We start from the raw sequence: 19,681 nt of genomic DNA, 5'->3' as shown, positions 1-19,681 counted from the left end.
ACATATTCTGCTACAATGGAAGCATCACATGATGCCATCTACCACAGAGCATTCCCTTTCTCAGTTAAGGATGATGCAAAGCAGTGGTTGAGAAGTTTACCCAAAAGGTCAATCCGTACGTAGGAGGAGATGACTGCTAAGTTCTTAGAAAAATATTTCTCTGCGACAAAGACTAGACATATGAGGAAGGAGATTCACAATTTCAAGGGGAGACAGTGTTTGAGGCATGGGAAAAATTTAAGAAGCTATTGCAGAGGTGCCCTCATAATGGAATCGAGAAATGGATGCAACTCCAAGACTTCTGGGAAGGGTTAAACCTGCCATCAAGGAGATTGCTGAATAGTACGGTTGCAGGTCCTCTATTGAAGAAAACTTCAGAATAGATTGTCACACTTCTGAATGAACTATCTGAAGACGCAGAACAATGGTCCACTGACCAAGGGGATCAAAGAAGATCAGTAGGGGTGCACCAAGTAGAATCGTCTGTAGCAATGCAGGCCCAAATTGTAGCTATGGCGAAGGACATCAAGCAACTGAAGATAGATAGGGTGCAAAATCAACCACAGGTGGGTTGTGACATTTGTGGATTGGGACACCCAACTCATGAGTGCCAAACATTCACCGCAGAAGAAGAAGAAGTTAAGGAATTGGAGAATTTTAACAGAGGCAACTACCAAGGAGGTGGTAATTTCAATTATGTGCGACAGAGACATTCGGGTTTCTCATGGAGTTCTTCAAATGGTAGCTTGAATTCTTGGTAGTAGCAAAATCCCAGAGCACCAGTGCAAGGACCTCCTGGCTTCCAGAACCAACAGAGGTAACCATACCAGCCTCCACAGCCCAACAACTCAAATTTACAAGATCTAATGAAGGCATTCATAAATAAATCAAATGAAAAACTTGAGACTCAAGGGACCGCTATCCGGGAGAAAGGCACAACCATCTAGAATCTAGAAAGACAAATGAAACAGCTCGCATCATTGTTATCAGAAAGGGCTACGGGGACTTTGCCGGCAGACACTAAGAAGAAACAAAAAGAGACGATCGTGGTCGTATCTCTCATGAGTGGGAATACTTTAGTAGAGCCCACTGCAAAACCAAGGGCTGAGAAGGAGATAAACTCAACTAAGATAGCAGAAGAACAAAAAATTGGTGAATCTCTGCCTAAGGAGGATATTAGCATCAGGGAGGTTGATAAGCATAAATTAAGCAGCGTAGTTGAGGAAAGCAAGCGCATGTCAGTGTTACCATTTCCTCAAAAGATGAAGCGGGAGAAACTAGACAAATGTTTTGAGAAATTCTTGGAGATGCTAAAACAGTTGTATGTGAACATCCTGTTCACCGAGGTGCTCACCCAGATGTCAGCCTATGAAAAATTCCTAAAGGAAATCCTTTCAAGTAAAAGGAAGCTCGAGGAAACGAAAGTGGTAAAAATCAATGCCCACTGCAGTTCCATTCTACAAAATAAAATACCTCAAAAATGTGGGGATCCTAGCAGTTTCACTAAACCCTACTCATTGGGGAGCAAATATTTTGACAAGGCCTTGTGCGATTCGGGTGCATCCATTAACTTGATGCCATTATCAGTGTTCAAGAAATTAGAAAGAGAACTAGGAGTGATAAAATTTGTCCCGGTATCTTTGCAACTGACTGATCAGACCATGATCATACCGGAGGGCATAATTAAGGACATTCTGGTGAGGGCGGACAAATTTGTCTTCCCAATAGACTTCATCATAGTAGACATGGAAGTGAATAAGGAGGTACCTATAATCCTATGGATACCATTATTTTGCACTGGTTGGGTTATTCTTGATATATATGAGGAGCAACTCATGCTACGAGTGGGAAACAAAAAACTGGTGTTTCAAATAAAGAAAATGATGAAATACCCATGTGATGAGGCATCTGCCTATGCTTGTCTCAAACTGGATGTGGTGAGAGAGTTAGCTGAACAACATAAGCTGGATAAGCTGGTAGCTGATTCATTAGAGAGATGCATTAGTCAATCAAGCACAACGAAGGATGAAAATCCTGAGATCAAGAAGGAAGTCGAGGCACTATAAGATGAGAACCAGGTGATAGATGAAGAAGAATTCGAGAAAGAAAAGATTAACCGAAGCTGGAATTGAAAGTACTCCGGACACATTTGAAATATGCTTTTTTGGAGACTAACAATTTTCCCGTGATTGTTGCTGCTGATTTGACAAGTGAACAGGAACACATACTTGCGAAGTTATTACATAAGCATAAAAAGGCAATCGGTTGGAGTATAGCCAATATTCAGTTGATCAACCTTGCAATTTGCATGCACAAGATCATGTTCGAAGAAGGGAGCAAACTGATGGTGCAACCCTAGCGCAAATTGAACAAAACCTTGAGGAGGTGATACAGAAAGAGATACTCAAATTGTTGGATGCAGGTATAATATTTTCCATCTCTGACAGCCAATGGATCATCCCCGTACAGGTTGTGCCAAAAAAGGGGGCATGACGGTGGTGAAAAACGAAAACAACGAGCTAATTCCTACCATAACAGTTATTGGTTGGAGGATGTGCATAGACTACCGAAGGCTAAATGATGCAACAAGCAAGGATCATTTCCCTCTTCCTTTCATTGATCAGATGATGGAGAAGGTGGAAGGGCATGGATGTTACTTCTTCTTAGATGGATATTCACGGTACAATCAAATACTCATTGCTCTCAAAGATCTGGAGAAAACCATATTTACCTGCCCTTTTGGAATCTTTGCATACTGGAGAATGCCTTTCGGATTATGCAACACACCAGCTATATTTCATAGATGCATGATGTCAATCTTTTCAGATTTGAATGGGAAGTGTCTGGAGGTGTTCATGGATGACTTTACTCTATTTGGAGATGACTTCAAGGATTGCTTGAGGAATATCGAACTTGTCCTGAAACGATGTAAGGATACTCATCTAGTACTCAACTGGGAAAAGTGTCACTTCATGGTTAAGGAGGGGATAGTCTTGGGCCATAAAGTCATAGCTAAAGGTATTGAGGTAGACAAGGCTAAAGTAGATGTGATAGCTAAGCTCCCGCCTCTGACATCAGTGAAGAGCATCAAGAATTTCTCCAGCACTACCAAGCCCTTAACATCATTACTTGCCAAGGATTTGAAATTTGTGTTCGATGTAGAATGCCTCAGAGCATTCGAACTGATCAAGGAAAACCTAGTTAGTGCTACCATAATGGTGACTCATGACTGGAGTGAACCCTTTGAGATCATGTGTGATGCCAGTGATGTGGCAGTGGGAGCAGTGCTGAGGCAGAGGAGAGATAAACTTTTCAAATCCATTTACTATGCAAGCCGGACCTTGAATGATGCCCAGGTGAACTATACTACCACAAAAAATGAGTTATTTGCGGTGGTCTTTGATTTTGACAACTTCAGATCCTATTTAGTGAGAAGCAAGGTAATAGTACATACTGATCACTCAGCACTGAAGTATTTGCTGAGTAAGAAAGAATCCAAACCGCATCTGATGCGGTAGTTATTGTTGCTGCAAGAATTTGATTTATAAATCAAAGACAAGAAGGGCACAGAAAATGAAGTGGCTGACCACCTTTCGTGATTGGAGAAACCACATGTTGAAGCGGTGGACATTCGAGAAGAGTTCTGAGATGAGCAGATATTTTCCATTGCAGCAGTCTCTGATAGACCGCCATCGTTCGCCAACATAGCCAACTTTTTGGCTAGTGGGTGGTTACCATATGACTTGACCTCCGACCAAAAGAGGAAGCTGTAAAGTGAGGTAAAAAGTTACTTCTGTAATGACCCTTTTTTGCTTAAATTGTGTGCATATGGTGTTATTCGGAGATGTGTACCCGAACGGGAAATGGGAAGCATATTGTCTTATTGTCATGATGGAGTAGTTGGAGGACACTATGGAGGAAATAGGATAGCAGCGAAGGTCATGGAGGTCGGCTTTTACTGGCCATCTCTGTACAAGGATGCAAGATCTTATGTAGATTCATGTGACAAGTGCCAACAGACATGTAACATTAGTAAAAAGGACGAGATGCCTCTAAATTCCATTTTGGTGTGCGTAATCTTCGATGTCTGAGGCATCGACTTCATGGGGACCTTCCCATCATCCCATTCATATGAATACATCCTAGTGGTCGTTGACTATGTCTCCAAGTGGGTCGAGGCAATCCCCACTAGGACCAACAATGCTCGGGTAGTATGTGAATTTCTTCGAAAAATATTTTCAGCCGATTTGGAACTCCCTGAGTAATCATTTGTGACAATATGTCACATTTTGTAAATAAACAGTCTGCCACTTTGCAGTCTAAATATGGGGTAACTCATAAAACAGAAACTCCATATCATGCTCAAACTAGTGGGCAGGTAGAAGTAGCTAACCGTGAACTCAAAAGAATTCTAGAAATAATAGTTACTGCTTCCAGAAAGGATTGGTCAGTAAAGTTGGATGAAGCTCTATGGGCGTATAGAATAACATTCAAAACTACCATAGGAACTTCACCCTTCAAGTTGGTATATGGAAAGTCATGTCACTTACCTGTGGAGATAGAGCATAAGGCTTATTGGGAAATTAAATTTCTTTATCTTAGTCTTGCAGGTAAGCATAGAATATCACATGTGAATGAGCTGGAGAAATTCAGATTGGCTGCATATGAGAATGCACGAATTTTCAAGGAAAAGACGAAGAAATAGCTTGACCGTCTGATTAAACCGAATGAATTTCATGAAGGGTAAAAGGTCTTACTGTACAATAGTAGACTCAAATTGTTCCCCGAAAAATTTAAGTCTAGATGGACGGGACCGTATATGGTGAAACATGTATCACCATATGGGGCGATTGAGATCCAGAACATGGACGGAACAGAGAGTTTCAAAGTGAATGGGCACATGCTAAAATCATATCTTGCTGGAGGATTTGCTCAGCAATCCTCGAGCATCATAATTAGTTAAGGATGCCCGTTTGAGTCAAGATGAAGACTATAATTCAGAACTACCTCTAACTCTTCTACTAGCTTAATTTTTCCTTTTTGTTTGTAGCGTAAAATAGGTAGAAATTAGTGTATATTATGACTTGGTAGGTGCAGGAAGGTATATGTTGCAGACGTTCAGAACTGAGGTGTTTAGAAGGCTCCTTGTGAGTGTACCCGTGCACGACCGCGCACCTAGTAGGGTACCTCGCGCATGTGGTCGCGCAAATGATGACGTTAGACTATACTGGTATGTGCGCGGCCGTGCACATGAACTAGTATACTGCTATATATGCGCGGCCGCGCACGGTATGACCCGACCGCACACAGGTAAGTACCTCTTTCTTTTAATTTCGGACCTCCCCCCCCCCAAAAAAAAAACCCTTCTAATTTTTCCCTTTTCCCTGGCCTCTTACAAAAAAAACCTAACCCACCTTCCCTCTCTCTCATACCATCTGCGCAAAAAAAACACCCACCCACTCCCTTACTCTTCTCAATTCCCTCTTCCTCACGAGCACTCTTTCCCAGAGACCCCTCAGGTATGTGAGATGTTTTCTTCCTTTGTTTATATTTTTCCTTGTTTGTTTGTAGCAATTGTTTTCTTTATTTCTTTTCTGTTATCCTTTTCTTGTGGGGTGGAGGTTGAGTTTCACCATGGAGACTGAAAATATAATTGCTAGGTTGTGAAATTGGTGTGTACGTAGTCCATCTATGGCTAAAATTTGCTTTGTGGGGGATTAGGAACAATTGTGCATGTTAAGTGTTTGTGTAAATGCCACAGTGAGGTTGAGAGTGTAATTTTATGACCAAGTGTGAGGGTGAAGTCTGAGTAGCCTTTCTTAGTTCACCGGGTTATTTATTTGCTGATATTTGGCAGATTGTTTCAGGTTCCATGGCTCCATCCAAGAAAAGAAAAACTGCAAGTGCACGTTACGGTAGTGAGCCTCTACATTCTTTCGTTCTTATGATCAGAATAAGTTTGTCTCATGGAAAACCCAACAAAGTTTTAATAACAAAGAAGGAAAAAAGCCCATACCGGAAAGGGGAATCGATATTGGGTCTCTCCAAAATGATTGTCCCAGAGTGTATGCAGAATTGGTCAGGCGAGGAATGGAGGTGTTCTTCGAAGAACCTAACGAAGAAAATTTAATGGTTGTTCGGGAGTTCTACGCGAACTGCCCAGAACATGAGGACCATGTATGTACAATCTGGAAGAAGAGAGTGGATTTCTCCAAAGAGGCCATCCAAAGGGCCTATCACTTGACGGAATACGTGGAAGACCCTGATGCAAATAACTACTATTTGGCGTACAACAGAGAACCATATTTATGGCTCACATTCTTTGTGACATGCCCGGGAAGGAGGTGGTGTGGTTGATCCACGACCATAAATATCACTCTATTTCACTCACTTTTGAGGGGAAATGCTGACTTTACAGAATTAATAACCGCCTCATGCCGCCAGGAAACACTACTGAGGTGAATGGTCCCCGTGCTGCTCTGATTTGGTGCTTTGTCACTGGCCCGACTTTGATGTTCCCCAGGATGAGATGATAATTCGTTGTCCTGTGCAGAGGTATGGGTTCTTTCTCTCGTCACTAGTCACTCGGTTATTCCGTGAGGCACGAGTACCGGAAAATAGGTCCACAGATGGGAAAATCACGCACGAATAGATATTTCGGGCTGATAAAGTTGTAATTGGGAATGAACCTGCTGGGGATGCTGAGGAGGATAGTGAGGGGTTTGATGCGCCCGATGAGGTAAATGAGTGCACGGTGAGGATATTGCTGCTTCTCCACCGCATGCACTGGGTATTGGAGAACATTCAGGCGGAAGATGGGAAACGAGAATGGTCGCTTTAGAACATGAGATCGCGGAGATGCATACTTCAGCCACTAATTTGGGAGCTCGAGTGGCCGGGCTTGTCATCTGGACCTCGGCACCGTCTCCGACACGGGATGACTTGATCGGGGGAATTTTCTTCACCTTTGCATTTTCATTGTGTGTCATGAGTATATATCACAACTTAAAGTATGGGGTGGGGGGATATTTTTATGTATGTATATTAGTTATTTTTTCTTGTTAGTTGTAGTTGTTAGAGATAGAAAATAATTGGAAAAAAAACCAAAAAATATTTAAATTTTTTGATTTTTCTCTACGATAGATATCATTCGACAGGTTTCTTGAGGGAGTGTAATAATTCCCCCCTGATTTGTTTTTGTGTCGCGGTTCTTTTTTAAGGGTTTTGTATGAACCGGATATAGTTAGTTTTTATTTTGTAGAGTAGTAGGAAATATTGTGCTATGAATTGAATTGAAAGCAATATCTCTTGACTTTATGATACCTTGAGAACATTAAGTGCTTTAGTTGTGACGCTTAGGTTCAGTTTTTGAATCTTGTATAAGTAGCTTAAATTGTATGATCTTAACTTTGCTGAACTACTTTGACTAGAGTGTCTTGATAGTCCAATCTTGTATGATTTATGTGCCATGTGTGTGTGAGATTTTAAGTTATTCTTTGCAATGCATTTGATGTCTAGAACTTGCCCCGTGTGTTTGCAAAGCGAAATGGTAGTTTTATTCAGTCTTGGAAGGGATAAAGGCGTTTATTTGTTAAGTCAGATATATGCTTTTGCCCACCTGATTGTTATGTATCCTAGTCAACCACGTTGAGCTTGTAATCATGTTTCTTTGGCAACCACATTACAAGTTTCACCTATTTGTTTGAATTGACCATCTATTTGAACCTGTACCTCTCATGAGCACAGGAATTTGTTATAAACTTTGTAAAAGTTGAAGTGTGGGGTGGTTGATTTGGCTTTTGAGTGAAACTATTAAACAAAGGAGAAATGTGCAATGTTTTGAAAAAGTAAGAGCCACTTGAATTGAAAAAGAAAGGGAAAAAATAAGTGTTTGATTGTGAAAAATGGTCATTGATAGTGGTAACTTGATGTAATTGTGCTTAAAGAAGTAGGGGTTGATGTAAATTGATGTGAAGGTGGAGTTATGGTTTGACATAAGTGTGGGGTTTGAATGATTAAGTGTATGTATTAAATTGCTTAGGGAGGTGTAGTCACTAATATCAATATGTATCCTACCCGTCCCGTAGCCTCTATTATCACCAATTAAAGTCCTACTTGATCTTTGACTGAATGAGCTCAAATTAGTAAAGTATTACACTATGGGTAAGTCTATGGTACGTCTTCTGTGGCACATGAATTTTAGTTCTGAGAGTGAGAATTCTTTCTATCTTCAGTTCCTAATTGTTCTTGAATTTATTGTGTGTGGAACTACTCTCTATTATTTGTGTGAGGGCACTTGATTCACAATGTAAAGGTAATGTCGTTGACCTCTGTGTTAAAGTAAGTGGGTGAGTTATAGGAATGCATGGTGCTTTTAAGTCAAATATTGAGGCGAGGATGTTACGGTATTGTGCTTGATAAAGAGTTGTTGAAAAAAGATCGTGTTGAGATGAAGTGTAGTTTGATTGCTCGAGGACGAGCAATGGTTTAAGTGTGGGGTGTTGATGGTAGGCTATAATCTCGTATTTTAGTCGCTTATTGAACTCTAATTCACTGTACTTTATTAGTGTTTGAGCTTTAATTGGTATTGTTTTGCACTAAGTGTGTGTGTTATGCCTTGTAGGAGCGATTATGAGTTATGCAGATGTTGTGGAGCTAATTCGAGCTATTTGGAGCTTTGATGTCTCAGTAAAATCACAAGGGATTAAGTCGGGATCGTGTTCGAGGATCAATGGACGAATAGTGCACTTAATGGGAGGAAAAGGAGTTGAGCAAGAGCGAAAATCATATGCGCGACCGCACATGAGAGACCCCCAGCGCGCACACGACCACGCAAGTGACATAGTATTCTGCCATACATGCGCGGCCATGTGCGCGATCACACCTCCAGGTGCGCGGCCGCGCACTTTCGTTTCCGGGAACTTTATCCAGGCCTATTTTGGTAAATTCGGAGGCGACTCTTTTTGACCTATATGAAGCCTAGCTCGTCTCAAAACAAGGCATCTGATATCTTGGAGCAACGTTTGGAGAGAAAAAGGCAAGGAAACAACAGAGACTCAAAATACTTCATCCAATTAATTCAATACGGAAGTTTGTTTGATTTTGGGAATTGTAATGTCTTCTTGTTCTTCTAATACTCTGATAAATAACTTCTCCACTATGGAGTAACCTTTCTTAGGGTTATTGACAGATATTGTGATTTGACTATTGTTTGGGGTTTACTCTATGCTAGTTGCCTGAATTTGTTGAATGAGTTATTAATGGGATTGCAAGGTCAATTGTGGTTTTACTTAAATAGAAAGAGAAGTGTTGATGCAATTCACATTGTGTTATCTTGTTTGGGTTGATTTTACGCCTCTCATAAGTAATCGAAAGAGTTTAAAGAGTTATCAATTGATTCAATTTGGAGGAATAGTTGAGAGACGTTTTTCGAAAGATCATTTATTCATTGTATTTTTGCATATGTTCATAGGACCTGTTATTAGGTTGGTTAACGGAACTCTCATTCATTCGGAAGAAGAATTTGAATCCTAAGATTAGCCTAATCATCTGTTAAAATCGAAAGAGTCAATAGAAGCTAAGAGTGAACTTAGTACGGAATTACCCAAAATAATAGTTGATCACATATCTTGTCACAACCCTTACTTCTCACCTTGAATTTCAATCATTGCTAGTTGGTCATTAAAGTTTTATTATTTTCTCGCAATTGATTTTCTTAGTTTCTACTATTAGTTGATAATAATATAAACCAAAAGTTTATTTTCCTGGATAGTGTTAAGTTGAAGTTTTATTAGAACATTATTTAAACCAATCCCTGTGGAGACGATTTAATAATATACCATCCTTGGCTAGCGAGTCTAAGTTTTATACACCGGTTTTGCGCTCGTCGGTTTCTTCCATTTATTTCACTCTTATGGTAACATAGAAAGTGCTTCGAAAGGCGTCGGCTACCATAATCTAAAAGGACAGAAAGATAAGAGAAAAGAAATGTCTGAAATGTATCAATTTTATTGAGGGTGATAAAGTAGCAACATAGCAAATGATAAAGTAGCAACAATAAGAGAATAACAATTACCTTCCTTCACCACCAATTCTTGAAAGGACTAACAACATTGTCTAAGAGAAAATAGTAAGAAGTGACCATTAATGCCTCAACAAGCGTAAACCATGCCCTTCTCCAATAAGGATTGAAGTAGAGTGCTGCAGCTAATCCCAGCAAGATTGCTCCATAAGACACGCCAAAGCCGATGTAGAAACTCTCCTTATAATCCAAGTCAGATTCATCACTTTCATTCTTGGAGGTATTTGACAATTTAGTACTGCTACATTCGTTGTCTAATGGATAGCCACAAAGAAATGGATTCCCCTCATAGCTGCTTTTGTCGAAAGTTCCGAATTGACCTTTAAACTCGGGTACTCTACCAGATAAGTTATTGTGTGCCACGCTGAACACCGCCAGAGGATGTAGCTCAAGTAGACCTTCAGGAATACTCCCGTTCAAGCTGTTGTAGGAAAGGTCTAAACTCTCGACTTCATGTAAGTATGAGAAACTTTCTGGAATTCTTCCAATGAGATGGTTGTGTGATAGATTCAGTGCATGTATTTTGCTCAAATTCCCCAGCTCAATGGGAATTTCACCAGTTAATCTATTGCTTGATAGATCAATACCTGACATGTATTTTAGAATGCTTCCTTTATAAGTATATGTGTTTCTTTTTGTTGAAAACTGCACCCGAGTTTCCACATCCATCAATGTGACGTCACTTATGAATCCATAAGTAATGTGGTAGTGCCTTGTCGAACTTATCCAGGACAAGAAGTGTAACCACTCTGCCCTGGAAGTCATGCGAAAATAGAAACTCCTAATTGTTTGTTCATCATTTTCCACTTGTTTTAAGTTACCCAAACAATGAAGGAGTGGACTATAAAGCTTATTAAAAGACAAATCCATGATGGATAACTTGTTCAACAAACAAATCTGAGCTGGGATATTTCCTTCCAATTGGTTATGGTTGAGGAGAAGGAAGTTCAGATTGGAAAGTGAGCCTATGGTGTGTGGGATACTTCCTGTAAAACTATTGTAGCCAAGATCCAATGTAATCAGAGAAGAGATGTTGGGAAGTGCATATTCAAGTCCACCACCCAATTGATTTTTGTCAAGATGGATATGTTCAAGGGGCAAACTACTCACACAAGAAGGAATAGTGCCTGAAAGTCTATTTTCAGACATAGCTAAGACCTGAATGCTCTTCAAATTGCAAATTTCAACTGGAATAGAGCCTTCGAAATGATTTTTGGAAAGATCAAGTTGTAATAATCTTGAATTTTCTCTAATCCCTCTCGGAATCTCTCCAGAGAAATTATTGTTGCTAGCATCCAGTACAATAAAGGCTATAAGAAAAATGTTACTAGGTAGTGGTCCCTCAAAGTTATTGTCATTCAAATACAAAAAAGATAGTATACCTGATCTGAAATCGTTCGAAAATATTTGCCCTATCAACCTGTTGTATGACAGCCGAAGATAGAGCAATGCTGGAGAACTAGTCAGATCACTAGGAACTCCTCCAGACAAAAAATTTTGAGATAGGTCTAGAATTTGTAAATGAATGCCGCTAACCTTGGAATGTATAGGGCCTTCCAACAAATTTTGTGACATGTTCAGAATAGTAAGCTTTGGGAAGGCTGAACTTATGTTTGCTGGAATATGTCCATTTAGTTTGTTATTAGAAACATCAATAGTATGTAGACGGGGAAGAGAAGTTGACGGCAACTCCAACGGTCCAATCAGAGCATTATCTCTAGCATAAAGGCCTCCAAGTCTGGTGTTATTCTCTAATAACCAGGTTGGAAAGTTTCCTGGCAATTGATTTCCACCAATAGCAAGAATTCTCAAGTCATACTGGTAGCGAAGGAAAGAAGGCAATTTCTGAAGGTTTATACATCCCTGAATAGCAAAAAGCTGCAACTGGAAATTTGGGATCCAATTCTGAAATTCGGTGTCTGTAGTTATTGTATTAGAGCCAACATCCAAGTATGTCAGTTTTGAATGGTTGGCGAACTGCTTGAATGACAGTGGAACTTCAAAATGGTTATGTGAAATATCAAGGAACTCAAGTGATGTGAGTCTCCTCCAAAATGGATGTAAGTCTATATTTCCAGTGAAGGAGTTACCAGTAAGACTCAGCCAACGAAGTGATGTCAAGTTTCCGAGACATGAAGGAAGTGTTCCCTCAAAATTGTTGTTAGTGAATGCTAGCTCTTGAATATTTTTGAGTTCACACCAACCTATATAAAATAAAAAGATTCATATATATGACATATAGCAAAAATAAATTTCTATAATAAGCTATGTCTAATCAAAACATGGAAATGTTGGCATTAGCATGAAAAAGAGAAAATCACGCTAGCTACCTTGATTGGGGAGGGTGCCATAATTGTCGCCAAAAGCCAAACTCAGTACTTTAAGAGAAGTCATTTGTCCAATGCTTGAGAGAAAGTTCTCATTTAAAGAAGATCCACCCAAGTATAGATACTCCAATGTGCTCAGATTTGTTAATGCTTTTATTAGAGAGTCAAAGAAAAATAAAACAAATTTAAAAAAGAAAAGAGGTGATACTAAGGTAGAGAATATTTTTTTAAGTTACCGTAAGTGATAGCCGGAGCTGTGAGATTACTATAAACATAAGCAAGGGACTCGAGAGATGAGAATGATTTTAGGGATTGTAAGACGTTGGTCGAGTTGAAATTAGAACCTCCAAGCACTAAAGCCCGTACACAACTCATTCCTTTGCTACCTGTTAAACAGTGCAAATGTAAATCATACATCTTTTTATAAGAATGAATAGATCTTTTGTGTTACATGAGAATGAATGGTTCTTATTAAGTCCAATGGATATGTAGATTTTCAGTCTATGTATAAGATAGACAATTAGTGTACTTATCAAATTCTTGTCGGCATTTATCAAAATTTTGACGTTACTTTAAATATACAATGTACATGGTTACTAAAACCATTTACATTACTAAGATTTTTTTTTCTTGTAAAAGCGACAATACTTTTTTGGAATATAGTTTTGCAGAATTCTTTATCTTTTTTACAAAGAAAATATTTTCAGAATCTTACTGATTGTCCGAAATTAGGTATTTTCTTTTTATTTTCTTTAAAAAAAAAAAACTTCAGTTATGCAAGAGATTTAGATATACACTGAAGGGCTCTAAACCTTTTCTTTTTCTTTTTTCGTTTTGAGTCCTCTCCCAAATGTTTTGTTTTGAATGGATACTTTAATTTCTAAAACGCCCTTTTTCAACTTAGATCCTAATTGGCTAAGCTTCCAAAAACTACTTATTCTGAAAATCATATCTTTGTTCATAAAGTGTTTTTGAAAAAGTACTTTTGGAGATTAACGGTTCGTGTTTGGCCAATTCATTTGACAAGTACTTTTGTAGAGTAATATTTAATAAAATCTTTTCAAAAAGTACTTTTGAGTGTCTAATTACGAAAAAGAACAATAAAGGTTAGTTTACAATTAGTATTATTTAAAAAAAATCAAATATTTATTATAAAGAATTTAAGTAATTCTTTATTTTTATTTAATTAAAGTATAAAATATATATTAAAATTTTAAATTAATATAAAATATAGATATACCAAAGCAATAATATTGGTAGGACATATGTGCTTTACATGTATGAAAATCATTATTTATTCTTGAGAAAATAGCAAATTAGGTAGTATTGCATTCTGTCAACAATAATATATGCATGCACGCAAACAATAAATATAAACTAGATATCATATAATTTTTGTATACTACAAAAAAAAACTGCTTTAAGAAAAACTGAAAAATATTTTCTAAAACAATATTTTTGTAAAAACTGGAAAAAAAAACTGAAAAATAATTTTCTAAAGCAAGCTTTTTTTGTAAAAACTGGAAAAAACTGAATTTTGTTTTTCTAAAAACTGAAAAAAACGAAAATATTTTTTTTCCAGTTTTTTTAAAAAAATCTGCTTTAAAAAAAACTGAAAAATATTTTATAAAACAATGTTTTTGTAAAAACTGAAAAAAAAAAACTGGAAAGCAATTTTCTAAAGTAATGTTTTTGTAAAAACTGAAAAAACAAATATTTTCTTTTTTTTCAGTTTTTATTTTAAAAAAATTCTGTTTTTTCCATTTTTAAATTGCTTTAGAAAATTGCTTTTCAGTTTTTACAAAAATATTGTTTTAGAAAATATTTTTCCCTTTTTTTTAAAGCAGTTTTTTTGATATTTTCGTTTTTTTCAGTTTTTAGAAAAACAAATTCAGTTTTTTCCTGTTTTTACAAAAAAAAATTGATTTAGAAAATTGCTTTTCGGGTATGGGTAATGGATTTTTTTAATTAATTAGAAGTAATTAGAATTGGCCAACAGGACGATGACACGTGTCCATCCGTTTAAATGAGAGATATATTTGAACCCAAAGTATGACGGCAAGGGTATAGATAACCCAATAGTATAACGAAGGGTATTCTTAGACCATTTTCGAAAGTAGAGAGGTATATTTGGCCCTTTACCGTATTGCATAAACATGTCCAAAATATATATATTCGCAAGAAAATTCTTATACATTATACTATATTGCTAACTTGCTACATAATAGGTTCAATTTTTTCTTTTACTTAATTGTTCTTAACAGCTGCTCATTAAAACATAAAAGTTAGACGGACTCCTTTTAACTCTGAAGGATGTTTTCTTTGGAAAATCAAACGTTGGGTCTTCTTCAACAACCCAATTCGCCAAAAAAGAACTGTTGGTTCTTGTAGAAAAGCATACTGTAGAAGTCTTTACCTTTTTTTTTTTTGGCCTTGATTAATAATATGAACCTTCTTCTCATTATCAAGCAAAATTAAAATATCATCCTGCTTCAGATAATTTGTTTTCCGTTGTTTTCTTTATACATGGATTAATTAGAACAAAGTTTTTACCTACTTTGTGGTCTGGGTTCGATTAGTTGAAGACGATAAAATGATGTACTATAGTGGAAGAATTTCAGTTTTAAAAAATGATTTGCTACGAAGTTGAAAGCCTAACCATATACTATATCTTTGTTAAATTTATGTACGTACATAATCATATGCACAAATACAAAAAATAACATTGAATTTATTAAAGCACTAAAATTCATATAGTTGAACATGAAGAGAGGTTCCTTTTAATAAAGAAAAATAAAAGAAGTAGCAGAAACCGATGAAGATCAAGAACTCATGAATAAAGAATATGACACGCTTAATTTGTAACTAAGACAAAAGAATAGTACAATAAAAGTTTTAGCTAGCACGGATAAAAATAAATAATGTAGAAATTGAAACGTTAGCTATAGTTGATACTCGATATATATTTAGAGAGAGTGTGTGGATACTACCATAATTCGTTTGTGTGCTGTAAGAGGTATCAACATATGTACTAAGTCTTAGAACCTCAAGAGATGAAATCCAACACAAAGATGATAAAACATCTAGGTGGAGGGGATTAGCCTGCAAATCTAGTACTTTCAGGTTCGTAAGATTCGACAGTTTGTCAAACCCTGGAAAACAAAATCAGAAGAAAAAAGCAGGTTAATATATATAATTTGATACAAGATTAGGCAAAAAGAGATTAACCTTCGTTTTTGGTCCATCCTGTAAGATAATTTTGAGATAGTATAAGAACTTGCAGCGATTTGAATGGAAGAAACAAAGAAGCATTAAAATTCCAACCGTCGCGAAACAGAGAGGCTCGTCTGAGATCGAGTTTGATCACTCGACCTGTTGCTAAGTTGCATTTTACCCGAGGCAATGAACAACAATTTAGAAAACCAATCATCATGTCTGCCTGCAGCTCCAAAAGAGCACTTCTCTCTTCCTCCAAACAACCATTTGCCACAATTATCATCAGAAAGAACACCCACAACCATAACTTAGTATTCCCCATATCCTTCAGTTACTGTGGTTTAGTTTACTGTTTTAATAAACTTAGCTAGCAGAAGGTTATATAGGAATTACAGCATCTCTACACAGTACACAACAAATTTTTCTTTGTAAAACAAAAGAGTAACATCTCAGTACCTATCCAACATTTGTTTTAGATGACTTGTCCAAAAAAGTCAACCTTTAAAGATGGGCAAGATGACTGGAATATCAATCCTTGAATATGTGTGGAAAAAATTACTGAATAAAGTAGTGCATAGCAATTTAGAGCCACAGAAGACTTGATACTGTGGTTGTCCCTAGACCTATCTTGGAGATTTCACCATATAGTCATCTCACTTGCAAAAAACGTTTGGTTTTTAGCTTAAGTCAAGATCTTCTAAGTATCTACTTGCTAGCTTGCTTCCATTTTGGATGACTTGACGAATCCCGCTATAACAGTGGCGGATCTACATGTTATATCTTTAACAAAATTTAGTAAATTTGTATAGGTATTTATAAAAATATTTAAATAAATATTGAGTAAGCACCCATAACTAAATTCATTTTTCCTCTTCTTTCAGAATTTTTATTAGTGAGCACCCACGACTTTAAAATCCTAGATCCGCCACTGCCGCTATTATGTCCCATTTCATACTAATCAATAGAGGTCATCTTTATATGCGTTAATGTAAATTTCAGATAAAATATAGTTCAACAGTCTGCATGAGTTAAGCTAAAACGAAGCACGTGTTGATTTTAATTCCAATCGCATTCCCACCCCTTTTGTCACAATTTTTGAAGCTCTAATTTGCCCCTATATATATATATTTCCTTGGATTCACTCGGGGTAAATGTAAGCAAGACTTATTGTGTGAGGTATAAGGATATTTAATCTCGGTATTAAATGTGGCATTACTTGTCCGGTGTTTGGTTAATATTAAAAATCAATACATTACTTTATTTGACTCACAGCAAGTTTCAGGCTTGTAGAGTTATAAAAGAGGAGCATGTTAAGATGAAAGAAATCAAATCGAATAACAGTCTCAACTTGAAAAATAAAAATAAAAAGCTCTGTTTCTAAATTTAAACTTGAGATTTAGATCCCAAACCATAGTTAAGAGAACCTGTTTATTCCTTCTAACACAAGCATAGGAACTAGAACAGTCTTGCCAACAGAAGAGAGAACAACAAAGGCACATAATCTATACGTACACAACTTAATACAATTAAAGAACACGTTTACGTTGTGCCAATGTAAGACATGAAAATATGGTTTCTCGTAAAGAAAGATGCGAACCCTCTTGTTTGTTCTTACTTCACCTGCATAAAATGAAAGGTAGATGGTATCGAACCATCTGCTTATTTGCTGGACTAGCTAGTTTCTTTAGATCAGTCAATAGAAGCATTTTTTGGATCTTATAATTGAAAGTACAAGAGGGGGTGTATTTTGGACTATTAATTTCTTAGTTGACTAAGTTTTCACTTAGTCGACAGATAAGATAGAGATGAATGTAATGAATTTGATGGCAACACAAGACACAACAGTTTTTATACTGATTTAGTATCGGTATGGTACTTACGTTCAGTTTTCCTTGGGTCACAAGGGTTCTTTTTAGATCTTTGACAAAGAATTACAACAGTGATGGTTTTGGCTCGTTCACCACCAATGATGTTTAGCAATAATGATTTTCGGATGTTGACACAACTCTCTTTTGTGTTCTAACTCCTTCTATTTTTTATGATACTTGTAGACTCAAGAATACAATATTTGTACTTAGACTTAGAGAGACTTAGAAGACAGTGTTTATAGTTGCGCACTTTTCTCCCTTGAGTTCGCTAGTGACCTTATAGGAAAGTATTGTTGTGTGTTTGTGTCTGATTCCAGCAAGGTGTCTTGATTCTTTCAAGAGAGATGGGTGTTAGATTAGAGCATGGTGTCTCTGATTTCTTCAAGAGAGATGGGCTGGAATTTGTTAAATCATGGAATGCTCTGTTCCATGCCGAGATGCTTCATACTTTTCCTGAAGAGATGAGCGCATGTGTAACGACCCGACCGGTCGTTTTGAGCATTTACGTTCCTTTCAACTATTTGAAGTCTTGAATAACTTCCTACGAGGTATTATAACTTGTGTGAATTATCGCTTTTGGTTTTAAGGTATTTCGGAGTTAGATTGGAAGAATGAATTTTCATGTTGGAAGCTTAAGTTGAAATAGTTGACCGGGTATTGACTTATGTGTAAACGACCTCGGAATTCAATTCTGATGATTTCAATAGCCCCGTATGGTAATTTTAGACTTAGGAGTATGCCCAAAAAATTATTTGAAGGTCCGTAGTGAAATTAGGCTTGAAATGCCGAAAGTTGAATTTTAGGACGTTTCACTGAGGGGTTGACTTTTTGATATCGGGGTCAAAATCTGATTCTGACAATTTTAATAAGTATGTTATGTCATTTTATGACTTGTGTGCAAAATTTGAGGTCAATCAGACGTCATTTGATAGGTTTCAGCGTTATTTGTAGAAATTAGAAATTTCAAAGTTCAATAGGCTTGAATTGGGGCGTAATTCATGGTTTTAGCGTTGTTTGAGGTGATTTGAGGATTCGACTAAGTTTGTATGATGTTTTAGGACTTGTTGGTATATTTGGTTGAAGTCCCGATGGGCCTCGGGTGAGTTTCGAATGGTTAACGGATCAAAAATTGAACTACAACACCTGCTGCAATTTTCTTCTGTTGGAAATTTCTTCTGCCAGATTCGAGCCCAGAAATCTCTCAGAATCGAGCCCAGAAGTCGAGGGCCACGATCGAAGCCATGATCGAGCCCAGGGTCGAGGGCCACGATCGAAGCCATGATCGAGCCCAGGGTCAAAGGTGATAACAACACGATAGGGGTCCAAGAATTACTAAAGAAAATCAAGAAACGTGCGGAAGCTAAAAGAAAATAAAGAAACAAAAAAAAAAACAACGAAAAATTAAAGATAGATTGAATTCAAGAAAGAGTTTCTTGAATTCAAGAAGTCTATTCTTGAAGTTGAATCCTAACAACAACAATTAGCTAACAAAGAACTAATCGCCTTTGGTAGAGAATTAAAAATAAGAGATAGATTGTGAAACCAGACCCTTTAGAATAACAAGAACAATAATAAACCTAAACTTATCACCTTTCTTGAATACCTAGAAGTGATCTAAGATTTCAAAAGAGTTTAATCTTACCACCTTAAGTTGAGTCTTGAAGGTTGAAGAATAAATTCAAGAGTAGCCACACACAAGAGTGCAAGAAAAATCTCACAATTTTTATTGATATTGTCTATAATAATCCAAAATCTAAAAACAAAGATGACACCCCTTTATATAGAGAGGGGGTCACGAAATTCCTACCTAAAAATAAGGAAATAAAGTCCTAAACTACTTTGGACAACAAGTCCAAATACCTTAGGAAAAGGAAAAATACTAGGAAATAAAAACCAAGTCAATCTTGGAAGGTAACTCCAGCAATCTTAGGAAAAGGAAAACATAACCTTAACTACCTAGGAAAGCAATAAATCTAGTACCAAAATATATGGAAATAAGTTAAAACCAATTTTGGATAGAATCTTGAAAATCCCAAACTAATCATGGATAGGATCTTGGAAATCTTGAAGGCAACTTGCAAGCAACTTGGTACCAACTTGTACCCAACTTCTATCACGCCTATTGAACCTTTCTTGGTCAGCAAGTAAGTCTTTTTTATGTTATAAAAATATGGTTTCATGTAAGACTT

At 37.0% G+C, this 19,681-nt stretch overlaps 2 protein-coding genes across 2 annotated transcripts; one reads left to right on the top strand and one right to left on the bottom strand.

Moving 5' to 3' along the window:
- Positions 1 to 962: 962 nt before the first annotated feature.
- Positions 963 to 2,066, top strand: LOC104097586 (uncharacterized). Its single transcript, XM_009604171.1, has one exon. The coding sequence runs from the start codon at positions 963 to 965 to the stop codon at positions 2,064 to 2,066; it is 1,104 nt and encodes a 367-aa protein (XP_009602466.1).
- A 7,922-nt stretch (positions 2,067 to 9,988) lies between these two features.
- Positions 9,989 to 12,864, bottom strand: LOC104097585 (cuscuta receptor 1-like). The gene is made up of 3 exons (XM_009604169.3): positions 12,645 to 12,864; positions 12,412 to 12,558; positions 9,989 to 12,285 (listed from the first exon to the last, which is right to left on the bottom strand). Exons 1-3 carry the CDS (start codon positions 12,823 to 12,825, stop codon positions 10,082 to 10,084), a joined length of 2,532 nt encoding a protein of 843 aa, XP_009602464.1. The 5' UTR covers positions 12,826 to 12,864; the 3' UTR covers positions 9,989 to 10,081.
- Between the last annotated feature and the right edge of the window lie 6,817 nt (positions 12,865 to 19,681).

Source organism: Nicotiana tomentosiformis, chromosome 12, assembly GCF_000390325.3.
Source record: "Nicotiana tomentosiformis chromosome 12, ASM39032v3, whole genome shotgun sequence".
NCBI lineage: Eukaryota > Viridiplantae > Streptophyta > Magnoliopsida > Solanales > Solanaceae > Nicotiana > Nicotiana tomentosiformis.
The sequence above is the reverse complement of the archived record's forward strand: the minus strand, read 5'-3'. Positions and strand labels throughout refer to the sequence as shown.